This window comes from Schistocerca cancellata, chromosome 7, assembly GCF_023864275.1.
Source record: "Schistocerca cancellata isolate TAMUIC-IGC-003103 chromosome 7, iqSchCanc2.1, whole genome shotgun sequence".
NCBI lineage: Eukaryota > Metazoa > Arthropoda > Insecta > Orthoptera > Acrididae > Schistocerca > Schistocerca cancellata.
Genome location: NC_064632.1, coordinates 185,252,309 through 185,277,753, shown reverse-complemented (window position 1 = coordinate 185,277,753; position 25,445 = coordinate 185,252,309). Strand labels below are relative to the sequence as shown.

The following is a 25,445-nucleotide window of genomic DNA, read 5'->3' as shown; positions in this document are numbered from 1 at the left end:
AGGGAGCAATGCGTTTACTAAACTTTCTGGCAGATTAAAGCTGTGTGCCGGACCGAGACTCGAACTCGGGACCTTTACCTTACGCGGGCAAGTGCTCTACCAACTGTTTTTTTTTTTTTTGTCTCATTTTGTTCGTTGCATCTGCTCGGGGCGGACGTCGTAAGACATCCGTTTAAGTTCGTTGATGATCGATTAACTCAGTTTTTTTTATTACAGAGGACACGTAGCCCTCTGACCGAACACGCTGAGCTACCGTGCCGGCAACCAACTGAGCTACCCAAGCACGACTCACGCCCCGTCCTCACAGCTTTACTTCTGCCACTACCTCGTCTCCTACCTTCCAAACTATACAGAAGCTCTCCTGCGAACCTTGCAGAACTAGCACTCCTGAAAGAAAGGATATTGCGGAGACATGGCTTAGCCACAGCCTGGGGGATGTTTCCAGAATGAGATTTTCACTCTGCAGCGGAGTGTGTGCTGATATGAGGACGGGGCGTGAGTCGTGCTTGGGTAGCTCAGTTGGTCGAGCACTTGCCCGCGAAAGGCAAAGGTCCCGAGTTCGAGTCTCGGTCCGGCACACAGTTTTAATCTGCCAGAAAGTTTCATATCTGCGCACACTCCGCTGCAGAGTGAAAATCTCATTCTGGAATGCGTTTACTATTTTAAGCTAACCTAGCATATTCGGGCTAATCATCGAACTTGACCGCATGAGGAAAACTACGGGTTTGAAATACCAGGTAATCCCAGCTATTCAGAAACGGGAGTGCTACAAACATGTTGGTAACGGTATAATGATTATTCCCTAAAATTAGGGCGGATGGAATAACGGTTGAAAACCTTCGAAAAAGTTTTTGTTTCGTAGCTGCAGCTGGTTGTTAAGAAGGTTATTTTTGTCATATAGTAAGTGTTTAAAAATTTGCATTTCTTCCAAAATATTCAACCTCGCACCCTTCACTTCGCAATGCAAGAGCTGAGTATTATCCAGAGGGTTGGGTGTGTGAGCCGTTTGCACCAAGTGTTCAGCGAATGTCGAACCACGCGTGCCATCTCCAACTTTAGTAGGGATATGTTCCTTGTATCTTGTTAGTAAGGGGCTTCGTGTTTGGCAGATGTAACATTTCGGGCAGTTGCCACATGTAATCTTGTAAACTCCAGATAATGACAATTTACCTTTAGGCTTTTTTAAAGTGTGAATCAGGTTCTTCTGCAGGCTACTATCAGTAGAAAAAAGTCGATATATCTTTGTTCCTTACAGGATAATGTATACGTCAATTTCGTTAGCCGCATCTGGTTATTCATAAAATTTTAAGTTTAGGAGTACATGTTGGTACCAGTGTTAACAAGTACGCATGACACAGTATCGCGCATGCGCTCTCCAGGCTGTAGCCAGTTCCAGTGTATCATCCGTTGCTGCCGCACTGCGGTGGCGAAGTGGGTCCGAGGCTGTTTCCCAGATAAATTACTATATTATAGTTTTTAGTTTTTGACGTTGTCCATTATGGACTAATCGTAGTTCCTTTTATTCTGAAGAAGGTTGGGTTAACCCAATTGAAACCTAGGTAAATCTAGGTAAACATTGCAATTGAGGCTGTTGTTAATTTAAAATTAATATTTATACAGTTGCTGACAGGGCCGCGAAATGCTGAAAATACTAAAAAGTCATTACCGTGCCTGATATGGTGTAGGAAAGCCGTTGATTGGCATGCACTTTCCATTCGTCTCAGGATGGATAAATATAGGCCCTGTATGGTTTGCAAGGGAATCTTATATCATTCCTGCTGCAAAATGGCGGGAAGTTCAAGTAACGGTGATGGAGCGCAACAGTGGTCACAGGCCCTTCTCTCCAAAGTGGAGTGCTGCTCTCCAAAGTAGACCATAAAAGCTCAGTAATTTGAGATCTGGAGACTGTGGCGGCCAGGGGAGTTACGACAATTCATCCTCGTGCTCACAAGACCAGTCCTAGACAACGCAGGTATGAGAACAGCGGCCCTGTCATCTTGGAACACAGCATCACCTGTTGGGAACATTAAGTCTGGAACCGCACGACCGCTACGGTCGCAGGTTCGAATCCTGCCTCGGGCATGGATGTGTGTGATGTCCTTAGGTTAGTTAGGTTTAAGTAGTTCTAAGTCTAGGGGACTGATGACCTCAGATGTTAAGTCCCATAGTGCTCAGAGCCTTTTTTTTTTGTGGGGAACAAACATCGTGCCATGGGGTGGACCTGATTAACAAAAATGGTCACATCATCCTTGGTAGTACTACAATTTTGCACTGGGGCCCATGGAATACCATGTGGCTACCCATATCATCACCGAAACCCCGTCTTTTTTCATTTAAATTCTGCCAGAAGCTGGGACAGTGTGAAACAAAAATCTCTTCTATTACTCGCCCTGCAGTTCTTGCTTATGCAGCTCATGTTGTTTTGGTACTGACAGGGTTCGCGAGTGTGAGGTTCAGATATGCGGTGAGTTCTGCAGCTGTTGTCCTCTTATTTATCGTCTCAATCCTGTTCAATGACCGTCTGTCGCCCTCAGTCAACACACACTTCCGTCCGCGTTGCGTCTTGGAGGATTATGTTTTTCCTCTTTCCCTGTATATGGTATAAATCTTGGATACGGCGCCTATTGGATCACCAAACACTTCAGCTAACTTAGTTACCGGATCACCCAAGATACGAGCACCAACAGTTTGGCTACGTTTGAATTCACTTAGTCCGATATAACGCAGTCACGGCAAACAGAGCACTATTCTAATCACGACTGACGCTTGCAACGTATCGAGGACACTGCACAAGTCTTTATTGTGATCAAATACAACGGCGCAACCTGCAGGCTTAACTAGCATCCACTTTATGTCCAAGGATACTTTCTCGCAGTTTTTCCATATTTTACCAACCTCCATATATTACAGTTTCTGGAAAGGGTAAAGTTAATTGCCAATTTTTTTCCTTTGCAGTCTCTACGGGATCGATGTGCATCCTCGCGTCGTTTTCTGAACATCATATCATGAAGAAGAGTCTTTGGGAGTGGAACTAGTCAACCTATACATTAACAGACTGAAGCAGCTACTGCAGACAACAACTGCAAAATTGCTGACAACAAATTACGTCTAATGCTATAGGAAAAGGTGTAAATACGGGCCGCGCGGGATTAGCCAGCCGGCATGGTAGCTCAGCGTGTTTGGTCAGAGGGTTAGCTGCCCTCTGTAATAAAAAAACTGAGTTAAGCGATCAACGGCGAACTTAAACGGGTGTCTTACGACGTCCGCCCCAAGCAGAAGCAACGAACGAAAAAAGCCGGCACGGTAGCTCAGCGTGTTTGGTCAGAGGGTTAGCAGCCCTCTGTAATAAAAAAAACTGAGTAAATCGATCAACAACGACCCTAACCCTCGGTCAGGAGCAATTCTGAGACTCCTGATTCCAGGCACAATGAGCCTGACAGGCACAGATTTTGAAATCACTTATTATCTCAGATTCTCAACTTAAGTATTCTAAGCGTAATCAGTTACTTTCATGGGAATGCGTAGAGACAGAACATACGAAAATGGATGAAAAAAATTTTTATTAATCACAAAAGTAACAAAATTGAAAGGACTGAAATTTTGAAACCACCACCAAACAGTTACAGTTTTTAGTACATAAATTTTACTAAACAGTAAATTTAAGAAAAAAAACTCCAATTGTAAGCCACTTTTTTGATGCTGGTGTCTTTCACACTCACTCAGAATTACCAGAAGGAACACATTGGCGCACAGAAAAGCAAAGTTGGCAGACCATATTTGCGTGGGATAGGCAGACTGCGTTATGGCAGTTTTTACATTCACAGTTTGACGTCCTTCTCAACCCGTTTCTGTAGTGCCGGTGGTGCATCTACGTCTTTTTGGACGTGGGAAACGTGGTGATTCCTCTCTGTCTTCAGTGGGGATAAATCTTTTGAGCCGACTTTGCACGTTGGAGGGGATTCCAACATTTTTCATACTTCTTCTGTGTAGCTCTCCAAGAACAAGTTGATGTGCCAGTGATTTTAGGTACACTCTTCTACGCATATTCTCCAGTTGATTTCCAAGATAAGTTACCTGTGAGTTGATTCCACCCACATAAAGCATTGTGAAAAAATTATCACTGGGCAGTGGTTTGTGTTTCGGGTGACACTGTAAGTAGCACACATCTGATCTAAATTATCAACACCACCTTTTGTTAAATTGTAGAAAGTAACAATCTGTGGTTTATTTTTCTCTCCACATTCGGTATCAATAGCAGCGTCATTGTGCAACGAAGATACAAGAATCACATTTTTGTTCTGGCGTGGTATGTAGGAAACCAAAACCTTCCCATCATTAAAGCCAAACATGCTGCTGTATCGTTCCTTCCATTTTACTTCAACAAATTCTGATGGCAATTGCCTTATATTTTTCCTGACAGTTCTAACAAATGACAGCTTTTTGTTTTCAAATAGTCGATGAGTTCAAAATCAGAAAACCAGTTATCTGCCATAATATTGCGACCAGATCCAAATAAAGGCTTAGCCATTCTCTTGACAACTTCACTTTTCTTGTTGCTGACACAGAAGGGACCCAATGGCTGTAATCCAACGTAGATCTCCATGTTGACTGTATACATCATTTTAGCATCAACAAGAGCAAAATGTTTTATTCCATATTTGTTTGGTTTTGGTGGTATGTACTGCCGAAAAACACATCTTCCACGAAAACCTGGAAGCATTTCGTCTATTGTGACGTTTTCACCAGGGGAATAGCTCAGTAAACAATTTTTCACAAACTTTTCGAAAACTTCACGGATTGGTGCTAGCCGGTCAAATTCTTTCCGTTGGGTTCTGGTCATTCGGTCATCAAAACGAAGGCAACGTATCAGACTCTTAAATCGTTTGAGATTCATCACGAGGCTGAATTTTGCAACACCGTCGCCTTCAGCCCCCCAACGTTCCTCCAGACTGTGACGGTTCCCTCTGTATGCTCCTGCTAGGTACAACAAGCCAATAAAGACCCTTAGTTCGATTACACATGTGGAACTGATGTCTCTCTCTCTGGAGAAACGATCCTTGATAGTGTCCATGTATTGGTTTGTGTATCTAACGATCATATCAAGGATGTCATCAGTGAATATATTATTCCAACATTCATCTGCAGTTTTAGCATTCTTAGCATTTCCTATGACTCCAGGAAGGTGAGTGATGACGTTGTGAGACTCCTTGTGCTTTCTTTTCCCAGGTGGCTTTTTGGCCTACATGGTCTTATTATCTCTTCCTAAATAAAAGCTATTTGTTTTGTTGTCCCTTATTTGTTCATCTTCATCAGTCTCCTCACCATCTTGCTCTGTTACAAAATCGCCTTCACGTTCTTAAACCTCGTCTTCAGAATCAATGTCACTCTTATCCCCAAGATCCTCAATCAGCATGGGATCTTCCCCTTCAGCGCACATCAGCAAATCCTGTATTTCCTCAAGATGACGTGGGTTAGAGAGATCATAGTAATTCTAAGCCATATTTGTGGAAAATCTGGGGTATAAAAGAGAAAACACCGGGATAATTACGTGTTCAGGCGCAATGTGCCTGAAAGGCCGAGCTCAAAATAGTATATATTTGCGTAAATAATTCACAAAAATCACGTGATCATCCATCAAATGAACAAAATAAACACTCTGATGAAAAAGAACAAAAAATACGCACCTTCGTAAGTGAGGTGTGGTCAGGCGCAATGAGCTTGAGAGGCCACGAACGTCACACCTCCTCTCCACGAGGGTCACGCGAACACTAATGGAGTGAGTTGTAAACAGCACCTGAAGATAGGAAGCTACTAGTGGCAGGGAAATACCACGCCGCCTACTTGGCAAGAGAAGGAGAAGAACACGTCAGCTGTGCCTGTCAGGCCGATTGCGCCCGACGGAGGGTTAAAAGGATGTCTTACGACGTCCGCCCCGAGCAAATGCAAGGAACGAAAGAGAACAAAATGAATTTAAAAAAAAAAGCTGTCTAAGGCGCTGCAGTCATGGACTGTGCGGCTGGTCCTGGCGGAGGTTCGAGTCCTCCCTCTGGTATGGGTATGTGTGTTTGTCCCTAGGATAATTTAGATTGTCGTGTGTAAGCTTAGAGACTGATGAGCTTAGCAGTTAAGACCCAAAAGATTTCACACATATTTGAACATTTTTTTGTAAATACAGACACCCTCTTTTATTTTTGACTTAAAGGTACCTTCTTTGTAAAAATTCTAGATTTTATACCTTCATTAACAACTATAACAAGTTTAAGAAATTATAAGAAGCGAAACAATGATTAGTATCCACTATTTCTATTCGAAAACAAAGATTTACAAAAAGATTGTAAAATGGTACTTAAAAAAGGGGCGTGCAAATACGGGCAGCCACAAAAAGATGCAAGTAATATTTTGAAATATTTTAATGAAGTGAGTTAAAACAACACAAAATGGTAGACTAGTCTACAACAAGCAACTTTCGTACATTTATGCGTGAAATTATTTATATTAATCGTAAACGTAAGTAGCTCCTCCAGCGTCAGAACAATCTAAGTGTGCCCACATTTGGCACCATAAAACATTTAATCCACACCTCTCCTCCCCTGTCTTGAAAGTACTTTTCATCACCAAAGATGCAACTTGCATCGCTTGAGTCTGGTGTAGCCCCATCGTTCACATCAAGGTCATTATCGCTATCCACAAGGTGAGGGCTGCAGGAGCCTGAAGAGCCCTACGATAAATCAGATAGTTTTGTGGAACAAATTTTCTTTTTTGAAGGCCTTTGGATTTTGGACCTCTATCCGCAGGGCGGCCTCTAACCCCAGAGAAACTCAACGACCTCTTCTTGACAGCACTTTTGTCGAGCGAGTGTCAGCTGATCTTTTTATGGCGTTCCACTGATGTGGCAGGCGGTTGCTGCTTTTTTGTCCCCACGTTGTGGTTCTCTTCTTAGTGTTGGGGACAGGAGATATGTCGAATGGTGAAACTGTATTTGTTCAAGTCCCTAGAGAACATCCCGGTGTTTCGATAGCTTCATCAACTGGCATTTGGTGTGACTGTACATCAGGATAACTCTAAGAAGAAGCAGATGAAGTCGATGGTCCAGAGATAGCAAGTTGAGGAGCATGTGATTCGGAAACATTAGGTCTATGTTTCCATGTGGAGCAAGTTTTTCCTGCAACCAACTCAGCAGCTATGAAATCAGCGTCGGTGAAGATGTAACGGTTCATAGAGTATAACCCAGTTAATTTGGATCCGTTTATTACTATCTCAGCGGATTGGGTACGAAGGTAGGCTTGGCCAAAAACCTCCATAACCTCGTAAGGTGATGCAACCATACTACCACTACTTCGCTGTAGTACGTTTTCAGAAGTCTCATGAACGTCTTATCTAGAGGCTCCAGTTTGTGGGTGCAATGTTAAGGAAGTGAGATGATAGTCACGCGGTGTTCTTTTGTCAAGTCAGTCACATCTGGATTTCGAATGTGGCTATAATGATCATCCAAGATGAGGAGAACAGGCCTTTGTTCAGTCGGACATGTTTTCTCAATGAAGTGAACGAACCATTCTGAGAACAAATTGTTTTGAAACCATCCTGAAGGGTGGGCTCCACCAACTGCACCAGGGAGCAGCCTCTCATTAGAGCTTGGGACATGTTGGTTCTAGGATCTCTAATAAAGTTAACGCAGTTACTTCACTTGTGTCCATTATTAGACACATCTTTGTGTCTTGTGCGCCAGACGTGGCCGAGTGCAGCGCTGTTTGAACTTTAGCAGTTTAATGAATCAACAGTGAACCTTTCGTATAGTAAAACAATGCCAGCATCAAATTTTCTACAGGATCTTCGCTTTTGAACTTTCTTTCTGTAGGCGGAGATGAATGTTTCTACACCATTTCGCTTACTCTGCGTTTTGTAGTGAGGGAGATATGTCTCATCAAAGGTTACTATGCGATTGAGAAAGTCTTGACCTTCCTCCTCAGAACGATTGAAATATGATTTCGACATTTCCAAATGTTTCTGTTTGTGTCTATCAGTTCACGTGGTACTCCGTTGCACAAATTTTACGATGGCTTACAGATTCGTGGACAGTTGTCAGTGCTGAACCATGGCTAATGTTCAGTTTATGCGGAATATCCTCAGTTCTGACACGACGATCGCCACTATTCCTATCCGGTTACGAACTGGATGGCCTATCCAAATCTTCGTCACAGAATAATGTCCACTTTTAAAGCGATTTATTTACTCGTAAAGCTTTCGTTCATCGTGACAGGTACCATCAGACTGCAGATGCATTCTGTGAGTAATAATAGGACCGATAGTTCCTTCAGAGTAGAGAAAACGAACCGCTCCCTTCATTTCTACCTCGTTGTACAGGGACAACAGGACAGTCATAATAAAATGACCCACAAATACTATGAATGGAGCTGTCCACTGAACATTTAGTCCACAAGAAAAACAATGAGGTTAAGGTACTTGATTGTTGTGACAGTGCTGTCAACCAACGTAGCACAAAAAAATTGCCTCAGCTTACTGATTCGCCTTTGTGCATCCAGAGCTAGCGCTGAAACTCGTCTACCTAACGGCTTTGCTCGCAGGAAGAACCGCCACTCGTCGCAGCGGTTGGTGCCTGGAGATAAGAAGCGCCTCAGTCGCAGCCCCTTCGACCCGGAGAAGGAGACGAAGTTCATAGTGCACGGCTGGATGTCGTCGCTCAACAGCACCACCGTGCAGAACCTCAAGGATGGTGAGTTACCACTGCTGCCATCTGCTACACGCCACAGTGAAATGGGCCTGCCCCAGTGTCCTCTAACTCATGTGGCAGACCAGTGCTACTTGCACTCTTGGAGCTCCTCTTCCAATGCATTATAAGCGAATGCCCAAGCTTCTGTAATGCGGAAACAGTCCAAAGAGAGAACTCAATCATCAAAAACGTTTCGACAGGAGCTCGATAAAATAAGGTGAATCACGACAGGATGTAGTGTAAAGTTACTTTTGGCATCCAAAACAGCATGAACTTTTTTGGTGACTGACACAGAAAAATCCTGAATGGTGGCCTCTCAGAGCTTATGCCTTTCCACTAAAATGAACAACTGCAAAACGAAAAGGAAGGTTTATTTGGATTTAACATCCTGATGACAACGACAAGATCATTAGAGATAGACCACAACTTTCGGCTGGAATAGAGTAGGAAAATAAATCAGCCTGCTCTTTGAAAGGGACTATCCAAGCTCTCACCTTAATTGGTTTTAGGAAAAACAGGTTTTTGAAATATAGATTTATCGACTTTTCGATTAATTACACAATTGCTACCGATTTTTGTGACATATCAGACATCAAATATCGATATTTTTATAGGTCACATTTTCAGATGTCAAAGAGAGTGAAAAACTTGCTAGGTTTGAAACAGGAAACTGTTGTAATCTGTTGTTGTTAATTAACACACAAGTTTTGTCTATAATTTTGTTGAATTTTTATAAAAAAATTAATACCTTCATTACATTTAATTTAAATAAAATTATTAGACTGGATTGATTGATAAACCCTTATAAATTAATAAAAGTATCAAGAAAGAAAGTATTTTGCAGAACGTGACTGAAACAAGGGATCATTTGATGGGACACATCCTGAGACATCAAGGAATGGTCTGTTTGATGATGGAGGGAAGTGTGATGATTAAAAACTGTAGGGGGGAGGGGGATAAGGCTTGAGTATAATAAGCAGGTTCAAATGGATGCAGGCTGCAGTAGATATGCAAAGATGAAGAGGTTTTCACACGACAGACTAGTTTTGTAGTGATGTGTAAACCAGACATTAGAGTGAAGAGTGTATTCCGTTGTTTGCAAGGCACTGTTCAGTCCCATAACTGGAGAGGATTTTCTTCCTCTGCACCCAACGGTTCTTTTCCAGAGAGATGATGTATGAAAGTTGTGCCTTAACTGTAGCTGTTGACTGCATGTGACTGTAATTAGTGTGTGAATAGCGTGGTGTCATGTTTCTACTGTGTGATGTGAGAGAAGTGAGAGGGTGAAATTCTATGCTGGCAAATAGCCTGCTAGTCTCGAGTACCATCATGAAGACTGCTGCACTTATGTATACATATGATGGACAGATCCCCATTAACAGTGCATATGTTTCCAATTTATGTTACATTGCAGAGAGACCAGAAACTTAAGCCAAGACATTGGTGCAAAGATGAGTGATCAGGAAATTTATGCCACCAATTCTCTTCCCCTTTACTGCCGTACACCGGCGGTGAAAATTTCTTCCACCATCAGGATTCGATGTATGTCCGTCACTGCATAGGTGTGTGTTAGCAGTCTCAGCTATGGAAGGGGTTTCAAATTGAAAAAGGCAACAAAAACAACAACATTTGACAGGATGTCAGAAAAAACTGTGATTATCTGTATCCAGTACCAATAGAAGTACATAGAAAATAGAATTGTGAAAGTCACATTCCAAAGTCCTGAATATAAGACTAACCAGGTTTTAGATAGGAACGACCAACTACTGATACCATTATTATCATATAAACTGATATCACAGTAGAGTACTGTTCCCGCTTAATGGAGACGTATGTTAGGTTACTCATTGAATATGAAATTTGAACTCCTCATATATTAGCGAAAATTTGTTTGCTTGTTCATGTACATTGCAGTATGGATGGATTTTTGCCAAGGAGAGGAAATTAACTGGAGCCTCGTCAGCGTTCTGTGGGATCTTCTCCACACGTCTTTGAGAATCTCTAATAAAGTTAAGGCAGTTACTTCACTTGTGTCCATTGTTAGACACATCTTTGTGTTTTGTGCGCCAGACTTGGCCGAGTGCAGCGCTGTTTGAACTCTAACAGTGTAATGAATCAATAGCGAACATTTCACTATAGTAAAACAATGCCACATCAAATTTTCTACAGAATCTATGCTGGCAAATAGCCTGCTGGTCTCGAGTACCATCATGAAGACTGCTGCACTTATGTATACATATGATGGACAGATCCCCATTAACAGTGTACATGTTTCCAACTTATGTTAGACTGCAGAGAGACCAGAAACTTAAGCCAAGACATTGGTGCAAAGATGAGTGATCAGGAAATTTATGCCACCAATTCTCTTCCTCTTTACTGCCGTATACTGGCGGTGAAAATTTCTTCCACCATCAGGATTCGATGTATCTCCGTCACTGCATAGGTGTGTGTTAGCAGTCTCAGCTATGGATGGGGTTTCAAATTGAAAAAGGCAACAAAAACAACAACGTTTGACAGGATGTCACAAAAAACTGTGATTATCTGTATCCAGTACCAGTAGAAGTACATAGAAAATAGAATCTTCAAAGCCCAATATATCTGAGAAATGTATCACTATTGTCAATGTTGCGGCATTTTTTTTAATATACCAGTCATTTACATAACCCGTACTAGGGGCGGGGTAGCAGAGTCCAAATTGCCACTCTTTAGCCATTAAATGATCATGTGACGTCATACGCGCGTGACTGCGTGTGAGATCGCTCTCTAAGTTTTCATCTATTTTTAGGTTGCAGATATATATTTTAACGGTTTTTGTGTTAATATTTACTATATAAGTGACTTATTAGTGGTTTCTTCATTCACCTCTGCCTTTCTTGTGTTGTGACCTGATATTTGTGAGTGTTTCGTATGGAGCAACTTAACCTCTTACCCGTGTTTACATTCCGCGCTGACCAGTTGCAGCTGTAGCGGCGCATCGAAAGCTAAGTACTAATTAATTGTTTGTGTATATTAGTTCATTTAAGAACTTTAGTAGTCTTCAACCGATGTTCTTGGTGTTTTCCGGTGAAATAACTTCAGAAGAAATTTTTGCGAACTGCTTTCAGTTTCGTTACTGTCATTAGACGTTTGATTTTCTTTCTGTGTTAGTATTTTGTTATATTCTCATTAGTTGTTGATTAATACTGTCAATAATAGTAGTTACTTTCCTTGTGGAGCAAGTTTGTGATTATTGTAGTCAGTTTTTAACATCTTCTTATTGTAGTAACGGAACTTAGATAAAGTTGTTTTCTTGTTTCAATAACTGTAAAATTTTACCATGAGTGAGAAGTGTGGGCTTTGCCGTAGGTTCGTGAGTAGTGGATTGCGGTGTGAGACTTGTTCGAAGTATTTTCACTGGGGGGAATGCAGTGGGGAAGCCAGTGGGCATTCGGGTGAGATCCTCTCCTGGAACTGCAGGTTATGTAGCAAGAGTAAGTTGATAGAGGAGCAGGAGCGTAAGATCTGTGCCCTTCAGGTGCAGTTGAAAAACGCACAGGAGGAGCTAGATAGGATGAGGAGGGAGAAGGGGGTTGGGGAATGGGAGCTGGCTGTTGGCAAGAGATCTGCTAGGAGAAGGAGATTTTCAGATAGTTTTACAATTGGTGTTTGTAATAGATTTGACCAACTGTCAGAGTCTAGTGGAGAGGAATCTCTAGTACCTGTAGATGTAGGAAGTATGCAGCAGACCTCAGCAGTTACGGTGGCTAGGACAGTTGCAAAGTCTAAGAGAAAGAAGAAGGTTCTGCTGTTAGGTAGTTCTCATGGTAGAGGTGCAGGCCAGCAGTTGCAGGAAGTTTTGGGGAGTGAGTACCAGGTCACCAGCATTGTGAAGCCTAATGCAGGATTGGCTCAGGTGACTTTTAACATAGGGGGGTTATGTAGGGATTTTACAAAAGAGGATCAGGTAGTGATTGTGGGTGGGGCTGGTAATAGTATTGATAGGGATGGGGAGTATGACATAGATGGTGACCTGGAAAAGATAGCCACTCAGACTGGCAACACGAATGTGCATTTCGTGGAACTGTTTCAGCGTCACGATCGGCCTCGTCTTAATACAGCCGTCAGGCGTAATAACATGAGACTTGGGGGTGCGCTAATGACAGAAGGCATGAGTCACATTTTAGTGGTGTCGGTGGAGTCTATCAGCAGGACGGGTTTCACTAGACATGGCCTGCACCTCAACAGGTATGGAAAGGGGAGGTTGGCAAAGCTTATAGGTGACAGCATAGGTGGGGGTGGTGGGATCACTCATGGGAAAATTCCGGTAGTTGTGGGTGTTAGAGCTGTACCTTTTTTAGATTGAAGTCAGCTGACAGGTATTCCTGCTTAAGGGAAGTCTCTCTAACAAAGAAACCACTTTCGACAAAGCTTAGGTATCCGATTAATGAGGGAATTAGTATATTTCATCAAAACATACAAGGCATTAGAGATAAAGTTAGTGAACTACTTATAGATGTTGACTCTGAAATTATTGGTATATCTGAACACTTCTTAAATAAGGAGATAATTCAGAGGCTTCCTTTACCAGGATACAGGTTGGCTGGCAGCTTTTCTAGGAGCTCTTTGCGGTGTGGGGGAGTAGCCATGTATGTGAAAAACGGTATCCCATTTGAGTCAATTGATGTTTCAAAGTACTGCACTGAAAAGGTGTTTGAATGTTGTGCAGGTGTGGTTAAATTTAGTGGAGCTAAACTTCTTACTGTTGTTATTTATAGATCCCCAGACTCCGATTTCACAACGTTTTTGCTAAAGCTAGAGGAGGTTCTTGGTTCACTTTATAGGAAATACAAAAAGTTAGTTATATGTGGTGACTTCAATATAAATTGTATAAGTGATTGTGCAAGGAAAAGGATGCTGGTAGACCTCCTTAATTCATATAATCTTATGCAAACCGTATTCTTTCCAACGAGAGTGCAAGGGAACAGTAGAACAACCATAGACAATATTTTTGTTCATTCGTCATTACTAGAAGGGCATTCTGTTAGCAAAAAGGTGAATGGCCTTTCAGATCATGATGCACAAATTTTAAGTCTAAAAGATTTTTGTGCTGCAACACACGTTAAATATAGTTACCAACGTTTTAGGAAAGCTGATCCAGTTGCTGTAGAGACTTTTGTAAACCTTATCAAGGAACAAGAGTGGCAAGATGTTAATAGTGCTGATACAGTAGACGATAAATATAATGCTTTCCTCAAGACTTTTCTCGTGCTCTTTGAAAGTTGCTTTCCGTTGAAACGTTCAAAACAGGGTACTAGCACAAACAGGCAGCCTGGGTGGCTGACTAAAGGTATAAGAATATCTTGTAGAACAAAGTGGCAATTATATCAAAACGTTAGAAACAGTCACAATCTAAATGCAGTAGCCCATTACAAACAGTATTGTAAGGTGCTTAAAAAAGTTATTAGGAAGGCAAAAAGTATGTGGTATGCAGATAGAATAGCTAAGTCTCAGGATAAAATTAAAACCATATGGTCAGTCGTAAAGCAAGTGGCTGGTCTGCAGAGACAGGTCGAGGATATAGAATCAGTGCGTAGTCGGAATGTCCGTGTTACTGATAAGTCGCATACATGTACAGTATTTAATAATCACTTTCTAAATATAGCAGGTGAACTAAATAGAAACCTAGTCCCAACAGGGAATCATATAGCGCTCGTAGAAAAAAGTGTTCCGAGACTGTTACCTGAAATGCTCCTCCATGATACTGACAAGAGGGAGATCTACATCTACATCTACATCCATACTCCGCAAGTAATTGAGTTAATAATTAAATCACTAAAGACCAAGAACTCTCATGGATATGACGGGGTATCTAGCAGAATACTGAAGTATTGTTCCATGTATGTTAGCCCAGTACTTAGCCATATCTGTAACTTTTCCTTTAGGAGTGGTCGGTTTCCTGACCGATTAAAGTACTCGGTAGTGAAGCCACTTTATAAAAAGGGAGACAGGGATAATGTTGATAATTATAGACCTATTTCTATGCCATCGGTGTTTGCTAAAGTTATCGAGAGGGTTGTATATACAAGGTTACTGCAGCATTTAAATTCACATAATTTGCTGTCAGATGTACAGTTTGGTTTTAGAAATGGCTTAACAACTGAAAATGCTGTAGTCTCTTTTCTCTGTGAGGTTTTGGACGGATTAAATAAAAGGTTGCGAAAGTTAGGTGTTTTCTTTGTTTTAACGAAGGCTTTTGACTGTGTTGACCACAAAATATTACTGCAGAAGTTGGAACATTATGGAGTAAGGGGAGTAGCTTACAATTGGTTCGCCTCTTACTTTAAGAACAGAAAGCAGAAGGTAATTCTCCGCAATATTGAGAGTGGTAATGATGTTCAGTCCCAATGGGGCACTGTTAAATGGGGCGTTCCCCAAGGATCGGTGCTGGGGCCACTGCTGTTTCTTATTTACATAAATGATATGCCTTCTAGTATTACAGGTGATTCAAAAATATTTCTGTTTGCTGATGACACCAGCTTGATAGTGAAGGATCTTGTGTGTAATATTGAAACATTATCAAATACTGTAGTTCATGAAATAAGTTCGTGGCTTGTGGAAAATAATTTGATGCTAAATCACAGTAAGACTCAGTTTTTACAGTTTCTAACTCACAATTCAACAAGAACTGATATTTTAATCGGACAGAATAGGCATGTTATAAGCGAGACGGAACAGTTCAAGTTCCTAGGCGTACGGATAGATAGTAAGCTGTTGTGGAAAGCCCATGTTCAGGATCCTGTTCAGAAACTAAATGCCGCTTTATTTACCATTAGAACAGTATCTGAAATAAATGACATTTCAACACGAAAGGTAGTCTACTTCGCATATTTTCATACGCTTATGTCATATGGTATTATTTTTTGGGGTAATTCTTCTGATTCAAAAAGGGTATTTTTGGCTCAAAAACGGGCTGTTCGAGCTATGTGTGGTGTAAGTTCTAGAACCTCTTGTCGACCCCTATTCAATAGTCTGGTAACTCTGACATTGCCCTCACAATATATATTTTCTTTAATGTCGTTTGCTGTTAGCAATATTAGCTTATTCCCAAGAGTTAGCAGCTTTCACTCAGTTAATACTAGGCAGAAATCAAATCTGCATGTGGAATGCACTTCCTTGACTCTTGTGCAGAAAGGAGTGCAGTATTCTGCTGCATCCATTTTCAATAAGCTACCACAAGAACTCAAAAATCTTAGCAGTAGCCCAAACGCTTTTAAGTCTAAACTGAAGAGTTTCCTCATGGCTCACTCCTTCTATTCTGTCGAGGAGCTCCTGGAAGAGCTAAAAAATTAAGCAAATTCCAGTGTTACATTCATGATTTTCTTTATTTAATCTAATGACGTGTCGCCTGAATATGTTTCTTATATTTCATTTTATCTGTTTCTGCAAGTGTGTTATAATTTCATGTATTGACTCGTTCCATGACCGTGGAGACTTCTCCTTAATGTGGTCCCACGGAACAATAAATAAATAAATAAATAAAATAAATAAATAAATTTACAGTTCTGATGTAAAAAATTAAATGTAACTACTCATACTTCCTTCTAGACAGAATTCAGGCCATCGGAATAGGCCTATTATGTTTACGTTATGTATCTACAGAGGTATAAGCCTCCAGGATTCAGCTTATAAGTCATATTCAAAAGTCCTGAATACAAGACTAACCAGGTTTTAGATAGAAACGACCAACTACTGATCACGTTTTTACACAGAAAGCTACAGATAGGAGACGAGAATTAATTACGAAAACCCATCTTGCTTTTATTGATTTTGAAAATCCATTTGATCATGCGAACAGAGGAATGCCATGGAACATAATGGCTGAAAGAGGTTATCCGTCTCGCCTCATAAATGCTAACTTTGTTGTAGATATGTGACATATAATCACAAAATCAATGACCACAGAAAATGGGGTAATATAAGGGTGACATAGTTCTCTGACAATCTTTTAATATATACATAGACAAAGTGATCAGTGAATGGAAAACGTTGAATAAAACTGTATTATTTTTAGACTGTGAAACTAAACTAAATGCAGTCTTATATACAGATGCCTTACCTCTGATTGCAGAAAACGAAGATGACCTTCAGATGTGATCCATAAGTTGCAGCATACCCTAAGATTACAACCTCAAACTGTCTGTAGATCTGTAGCATCTCAGGGCACATAACCAGTAAGATCAAAAATAGTCTTGAATATTAAAATATTGGAGCAAGTTAAATATTGTTAAATATCTAGGATTCGACATCACAAATGAACATAGCCATAACGTGAACCAAAAATTAAATAATTTTCCTTCCATATGTAGAATGATCGTAAAAGAATTGCAGAATGAAGCCAGGAAAGAAACCCATCTCAAGTTTTACAAAATCGTAGCGGTACCACTCCTTACTTATGAAAGTGAAGCAGGGACAACAACAAGAAACCAAGGGAATGGAATACAGGCTCACGAAACGATGTTTTAAGGAGAGAGGAAGGATGTAAGAGGGAATATTAAAATAAATGAGGATATAAGGAATGATTTAGTCATCATATGAGGAAGAAGAAGAAATACTTAATTATGTAAAATACATGTGTTTATGACATGATGATGGCGATGATATGTTAAATATCTCGTCTTTTAGTGTGATGGAAGTTACTGGTAACTGTTGGGAAGAGTTGGAATGTCGGATGCAGAGGATGTTATATGTAAAAAAGAACCAAACTACTCACTGGCATTAAAGCTGCATATGATACTGTAAATAGGGATAAATTATATGCTGCCCTGAGAGAGATGGGAATGCCTGAAAAGCTGGTGAGGATGGCAGTGAGCAATGTGAGAAGTAGAGTCAGTGTTCGAGGAGTGCTGTCAGAGCCCCTGCATATTCTCGATGGTATACATCAAGGGAGTAGCTGAAGCGCCTTCTTTTTGACGCATCACTAAAACATATGTAAAGAGAAACTGATTTGCTGTCCAGGAGAACTATCGATCACAAATCGGTGCAAATTTTAGCCTGCGCCGATGATGTAGACATAGTCCCAAAATGTCTGAGAGCAATGAAGGGCCGTTTATTGCATTAGAACAAGGTTTAAAAGGACAGGGAACTGACAATGAATGTTCCTAAGACGAAATATAGGGCTTATGAAAGAGCACAGGTGAGAAACATGTCGAAGTTAGTAACTGCATCTGGCTGTGAATCTGAGAAGGTCAAGGAATCTGAATACTTGGTACTGAATATGATCCATAACAACGATACCTCATGTGAAATTAACCAACAGCTAGTGGCAGCCAATAGAGCTTAATTTGCCCTAACGGGTCTGTTTTCTCAAGGCTCTTAATTTGTACCATTAAATTAATCATCTTCAGAACATCTACGAGGTGCGGCTAGAAAAAAAACCGTACTGATGCTGGAAAAAACATTTATTTACAATTATTTACAATTTCATGTTATCTCCTTCAATGTACTCTCCTCCTCGGTCTCTACACCGCTCCATACGAATTTTCCAGTGTTCATAGCAATGCTGCAGATCATTTTCGGTAAGTCCATACATTACTTCCGTCGCTTTTTCTTTTACTGCTTCAACAGTCTCAAATCTAGTTCCTTTCCAAACTGACTTGACTTTAGGGAAAAGAAAAAAGTCACAGGGGGCCAAATCAGGTGAGTAGGGTGGATGATCTAAGATGGGAATGTTGTGTTTTGCCAAAAACGTCTTCACTGACAACGCACTGTGAGCTGGGGCATTGTCTTGGTGAAGGATCCATGACTTTTTTCTCTCCACAAATCGTTCCGTTTTCTCCGTACTCGCTCACGTAGGGTAGCCAGGACGCTAATGTAGTAATGCTGATTCACTGTTTGTCCCTCTGGTACCCAATCAATGTGCACAATCCCTTTGATGTCAAAAAAACAATCATCATTGCCTTGAATTTCGATTTTGACAATCGTGCTTTTTTTTGTCGTGGAGAACCAGGAGTTTTCCAATGCATCGATTGGCGTTTAGTTTCGGGATCGTAAGTAAAAAACCACGATTCATCGCAAGTAATAACATTTTGTAAGAATGTGGGATCACTTTCAATGTTTTCCAGGATGTCAGAACAAATCATTCTTCGGCGTTCCTTCTGTTCAATTGTGAGACACTTTGGAACCATTTTTGAACACACTTTGTTCATGTTGAAACTTTCATGAAGAATCTGCCTAACACTTTCCTTGTCAACTCCTGTTAACTCAGACACTGCTCTGATTGTTAAACGGCGATCTTGTCGAACAAGTTTACCGATTTTTTCAATGTCTGCATCAGTTTTTGCTGACAATGGTCTGCCAGTGCGAGTGTCATCACTGGTGTCTTCGCGGCCATCTTTAAATCGTTTAAACCACTCAAACACTTGTGTTCGCGATAAACAATCATCACCGTACACTTGTTGTAACATTACAAACGTTTCACTTGCAGATTTTCCTAGTTTGAAACAAAATTTGATGTTAACACGCTGTTCTTTCTGTACACTCAACATTTTCCGACGCACAGACAAAACGTCAACTTCTTAAAACAGACGCCACGGGCAGACTGAGTGCAGGAGGCAGATGAAACTCGAGCAGTAGGCGGAGCGAGAGTCACGTGACAGGCCACGCGACTTTCAGCCTTATTGCATTCGTTTTATTGTTTTACCAGTACTAGTCCGGGTTTTTTCTAGCCACACCTCGTATAATACTAGCACTCATATGTGGCTTTGAATCGTGGTCACTAACAGTAAAGGCACATCTCATGTGTAATGAAAGCATTGGTGGATATGTAGCTGGTCGATTTTTGTGATGTCACAATGTGGAATTTCACGTTCGACTAACACTACAAAATGTGAAACAAAGGATCTGGAAAGTCAGATTTTGCACATGGAGGGGAACATGACCAGTGAGATGTAACATTGGATTTACATCATAAGCGCAACTTGACAAATACCATATTGGGTTAAGTCATATGAGGTTGATTTCGATATCTAGTAGTTTTTATATTGTCGAGTACTTGCCACTTCAAAGTACAGGCGTAATGAGCATCTCTGAAAACGTGTCGTTTTTGGCACGATTTGTTACAATAAAATGCCAGGAAATCATATATCAGCAGTTCCAGCCTTCTCATATTTGACGCTTTCTGTATTATAACTTACGTACATTGAAAGTATGTCATTTCAGTGTAAAGGTGCATAGATGATTTATAAACCATTTGTCGCTTTTAGTAACTTTTTTTACAGTTAAAAATAAATAATGATATCTGTGGTTACATCCTTTAGACATTTGTACACATTGTATAATGTAATGTAGACACTCCTGGGAAGATGAAACAGTAGCATTATTGACAGAGCCGTGAACTATGAAGGGAATGGTAGCAACTGTCTGGAAATCTGTTTTGTTTCCATCCTTTGCTTTCTATAAGATTCTGGGGGTTTCATATTAATGTAATAGAAGTATAATCTGCAGTTTTTCATGTCATTTATTATGGAAAACGGACCACTGAATTACTAGACTGCACTCTACGTCACTGGCTGATACACCCACAGTTCAGTACAGTTGAAGTTATGAAGAGAAAAGCATGGCTATCATGTGGTCACAGGAAAATATAATAGACTCAACTAAAGAGCAGCAAATCTTACATAACGTTAAAAGTAAGAATTACCCCAACATATATTGTCGAGCCAAGGCACTACTTTATTCTACATGTTTGGCAAAATGAAGTGCATTAGGCCAACTTGAAAGAAAAGCTGAACTAAATTTTTAAAGATGCAGGGCATGTACAATGCAGAAAGCGGAAAAATAAAAGCGAGCAAGAGCTGTGGCATATGATGTACGCATTTTAGTATTAATAGCTTTAAGTATAAATAGCGTAATAATAGTGTACTTCATAGCGCAGCTGGCATCTGCCACTGGAGAACATTGCAGTCAAATATAATGATGAGTAGCACGTTCCGTGACCTGTACCAGGCCATTTCAGAGCATGTAGCAACCATGACGAATACACATTTGGTGCGATTTATGATGTAAAACACATCCCATGTGCGAATGGCTTAAGGGTTTCCAATAAGTCAGGTGCCTTCGAGAGGAAAATACCCCAAGGAGTAGGTTCGTGCTGTACAGGAGGGACGTGAGGAAGATGGAATAACAAGCTGTATACCACTCATAATGAATCACCTGTCAGAAAAATAGTAAAGTGGGCAAGACTGAGGCTGATGTGCATGTGGCAAGGATATAGAGAGGTGCTAAAGAAGATACTAACTCAAAATTTCAGAGGAAATGGCCGACCAAAAGCCAGTTACTTAGATGGTGCCGAAAAACACCTATGGAAAATGAGATACAGCAATTGGAAAGCGCTAGGATGGACACAGAATCATTGAAGTGGTAAAGGTATACAATGGACTGTAGAGACCCAAAAGAAGGAAGAGCTTATATGGTAAAGGACGTGGGATGTCTATACTGAAAGGTGGAATATAAATGTAAGGAAAAGAAAGATTAGAACTTTAATTTTTGATCAGGTGTAATGGATAGGGTAGGTTATAGTTGGAAGGAAGGACGAAACAAGGATGAGTTCATGGTGTTCTATTGGAAGGCGACTGATGTTTCTCTGGACATGGAGTGTATGACGATGAGGGCAAGGTGGGATATTTAGATGAGATGCACTAGCAAGCTGGGTTTCTCAAGGATGGGATGACTACAGAGTGCCAGGAGGCACGTCCGTAGGAAATATAGGAAAGGCGAAGGTGTTGTAAGTGTCTGAGCAGATACGATGTCTTTATGAGTTAGTGCATGATACAAGTGATAGAAGGTACTCAGAACAGAAAAATTAGGATGAGTACAGGTCGTTCTAGGATTTGAAGGAAGTGAAATAACTTGAGCAGAGCAGATGTTCATACTGCATTGTCTTAGATAGAAGTGTGATGGATGAGAGTTTTATATGTAGTCATGGAGGTGAATCCCAGTGTTTAACCAATTAGTAGTTTTTGTCTGCTGTGGTCTATCTTTTAAGTAGATAATAGGTAAGTGTTCCAGGTTAGTTACATACATGGGACATTCGTAGAGAGTCAGGTGGGTTTTACTATAATTATTACCTATAATTTTGCAGGTACCAGGTACTACTGACTACACCGTCCACCTCTGTAGCTGAGTGGTCAATGTGACAGACCCTCAAGTGGGGGACCTGGTTTCAATTCCTGCTGCTGCCACGGATTTTTTCTTGATGGAAGGACTGAACCTGGGTCCACTAAACCTCATGATACCGACTGAGGGGCAATATGATTGAGAGGTAGCAGCTGGAAGATCTAAACGTCGACAACAGCCAGGAGAGAGGTGTGCAGATCCCATGATCCTTCATACTGCACCTGATGATGAATGGTTGAGGATGATGTGCCGACCAGTCAACTATTGCGTGTCTTCAATGCCTGGTCATAGGGTTTCCTTTTTTTCCTGTACTGGTACCACTATGAGGTGCAGTTGTCAAGCTGGAGCTGGAGGGACCGTTGGGATGAGTGGAACGTTGGATGGACTGCAAGAAATGCAGTGTGATCAACATTTTGGAAGAGGTACAGAGGATGGTCGTTTTGGGATGTTGGCTCTGTATCGGAGATAGAGAACTGATGATAGGTTGGATTCTTTGGGCATGCCTGCAGTTCGATGGAAAATTCGGGGGGAGGGGGAGGGGTGTTATTGATTTTTATACATCGGATGGTGGTTAGTAAGAAAGAATGCAGTCAGGCGGCTGTAACTGGTAGAAAGAGCGTACAAGTGAAGTTCGAACTTGAGACCAGGATGCGAGATACGATTGTAGACTTCCTTGATGTCTAGGGAGAGAATATCGAGAATATTATATCGACGTATAATACTGGTACTGTTATTAATGAATAGGGATGTTTCCGATGTATTGTCGGCTTGTCTAGGTGTGACACGGTACGACGTGTTGCAGCATACCTGAAGGCTGGCGACGTGAACGTGGTGGCGGTGGACTGGGGCAGCCTGGCTTCATCGACGCTGTACCTGGGGCCCAAGTGGAACACGTGGCAGGTGTCCGAGCGCGTGGCAGACTTGGTACGCTTCCTGGAGGGCACAGCAGGTGGGAACCGGGCGCGGATGCACGTGGTGGGCCACAGCCTGGGCGCGCACGTGGCCGGACAGACGGGACACCGCCTCGCACAGGACGGCGGCCGCCTCTCCAGGGTCACCGGTAGGTCAGCGCCGCCTGGCTCCTTCCTTGAAAGCTGTACTTCGAATGTAATATTTGATAAGGCCAATGAGAGTGCAAAGGGACGTTCTATTGAGCAGGCCATCTTCAAAAAATGGTTCAAATGGCTCTGAGCACTATGGGACTTAACTTCTGTCGTCATCAGTCCCCTAGAACTTAGAACTACTTAAACCTAACTAACCTAAGGACATCTCACACATCCATGCCCGAGGCAGGATTCGAACCTGCGGCCGTAGCGGTCACGCGGTTCCAGACTGTAGCGCCTAGAACCGCACGGCACCACCGGCCGGCCAGGCCATCTTCACTGTTTATCGTGTATTAACAATAATTCTATTTGAAACTTCCTGGCAGATTAAAACTGTGTGCCGGACCGAGACTCAAACTCGGGACCTTTGCCTTTCGCGGGCAAGCGGTCTACTAACTGAGCTACCCAAGCACGACTCACGACCCGTCTTCACAGCTCTAATTCCGCCAGTACCTCGTCTCCTACCTTCCAAACTTCGCAGAAGCTCTCCTGCAGACCTTGGAGAGCTAGCACTCCTGGAAGAAAGGATATTGTGGAGACATGGCTTAGCCACAGCCTAGGGGATGTTTCCAGAATGAAATTTTCACTCTGCAGTGGAGTGGGCGCTGATATGAAACTTCCTGGCAGATTAAAACTGTGTGCCGGACCAAGACTCGGTACTGGCGGAATTAGAGCTGTGAAGAGGGGTAGTGAGTCGTGTTTGGGTAGCTCAGTTGGTAGAGCGCTTGCCCGCGAAAGGCAAAGGTCCGGAGTTCGAGTCTCGGTCCGGCACACAGTTTTAATCTGCCAGGAAGTTTCGTATCAGCGCCCACTCCGCTTCAGAGTGAAAATTTCATTCTGGAATAATTTTTTTGTCATTTATAGTGGGCTTGTGGGCATAGATTTCATGCTTTAATTTATTATGTGTAAACTATTACTCATAAGACATTGTGTAGATCTCACGGAAACCGGGAGAGAAAGATGGTTTTTAATATACACTGGCTGAAAAAAAATCACAGCACCGAGAAGGAGCTGCCCGACATAAACGAAAGCTGAAAGGTGTGTTTCCACGTTTGAAAGATGACATCTGTTCAAATTTCGCGCCACTATCAGGCTTGCCTTAAGTAAACACTGTAACGGTCGAGAGTGTCAGTTATTTTCGAGATTGGACGTGGTAAATTCATGGCAGTCGAGAGCGTCCTTAAGGCGACAAAGACGCCAGTATCAACACCTCATTATGTTTAGACGGGGTCGTGTAACACGGCTACAAAAAGATGGATGTTCCTTCTGCGATATTGGAAAGAGACTTGTCAGGAACGTAGATACTGTACATAATTGCTGGTAGTGGTGATCGCGAGAACGTACGGTAGGAAGAAGACCGGACGCGGGATGGTTACGTGGCACTACCGAAAGGGAAGACCATCGTTCTGGGCGTATGGCTCTGGTGCATCATACTGGATCTGCAGCAGCAATTTGATCAGCAGTTGGCACACAGTGACACAACGAAGTGTTACGAATCGGTTACTTCGAGAACAGCTCCGACCCAGATGCGCTGTAGCGTGCATTCCATTGACCCAATTCAATTGACCCCAAACCACCGCTATTTGCGAGTTCAGTGGTGTCAAGCGAGAGCTCACTGGAGGTCAGGGTGGAGATCTGTTGTGTTTCCTGATGAAAGCTGGTTCTGAGGAGGCCAGTTGATGGCCTGCAACCAACCTGTCTGTGTACTAGACACATTGGACCTACACCTGGAGTTGTCGTCTGGGTTGCAATTGCGTATGAGTGCAAGTGCACTCTCTTGGTTATCCCACGAACCCACACTGCAAATTTGTAAGTCAACCTGGTGATTCGATCTGTTATGCTGCCATTCATGAATAGCATTCCAGGGGCTGTTTTGCAACAGGGTAACGCTCGCCCACATACCGCTGTCGTAAGCCAACAAGCTCTGCAAGGTGTCGACATGTTGCCTTTGCCTGCTCGATCACCTGATCTGTCTTGATCGAGCACATATGGGACGCCATCGGACAACTCCAGCGTCATCCACAAACGCCATTAACCGTCCCTGTAGAGGCTGACCAAGTGCTCTAGGAGTGCAACTCTATCCCACAAACTGATATCCGGCACTTATGTGATACAATGCATGCTCGTTTGTGTGCTTGCATTCAACATTCTGGCGGTTACACCGGTTAATAATGTACCAGCATTTCACATTTGCAAAGACGTATCTCGCACTTACATTAACCTGTCACCTTGCAATATTAATCGTTTAAATATGTTACCTACAAAAATGTATTCTCGAAATTTCATTACTCTACAATAATTATTTTTTTTAGTGTTGCTTCTTTTTCTTCGTCAGTGTATATATTGTACTGGCGCTTTGTGTACATTTTAGATGGTGGTCCATTTTATGTATTTTGCGTTCATCGTAAGTTCTGGCAGGCTAACCGAGTGCTTATAAGCATGAGCGAACGGCCGCTCCTGAC

At 41.9% G+C, this 25,445-nt stretch overlaps 1 protein-coding gene across 1 annotated transcript in view; it reads left to right on the top strand.

The window, feature by feature from the left end:
* Positions 1–25,445, top strand: part of LOC126091965 (pancreatic triacylglycerol lipase-like) — a 185,137-nt gene that overhangs the window by 106,102 nt on the left and 53,590 nt on the right. Inside the window, exons 4-5 of the mRNA XM_049907316.1 lie at positions 8,583–8,731; positions 22,683–22,940. Coding sequence (XP_049763273.1) covers positions 8,583–8,731; positions 22,683–22,940 — 407 coding nt within the window. The remainder of the gene's footprint in view (positions 1–8,582; positions 8,732–22,682; positions 22,941–25,445) is intronic.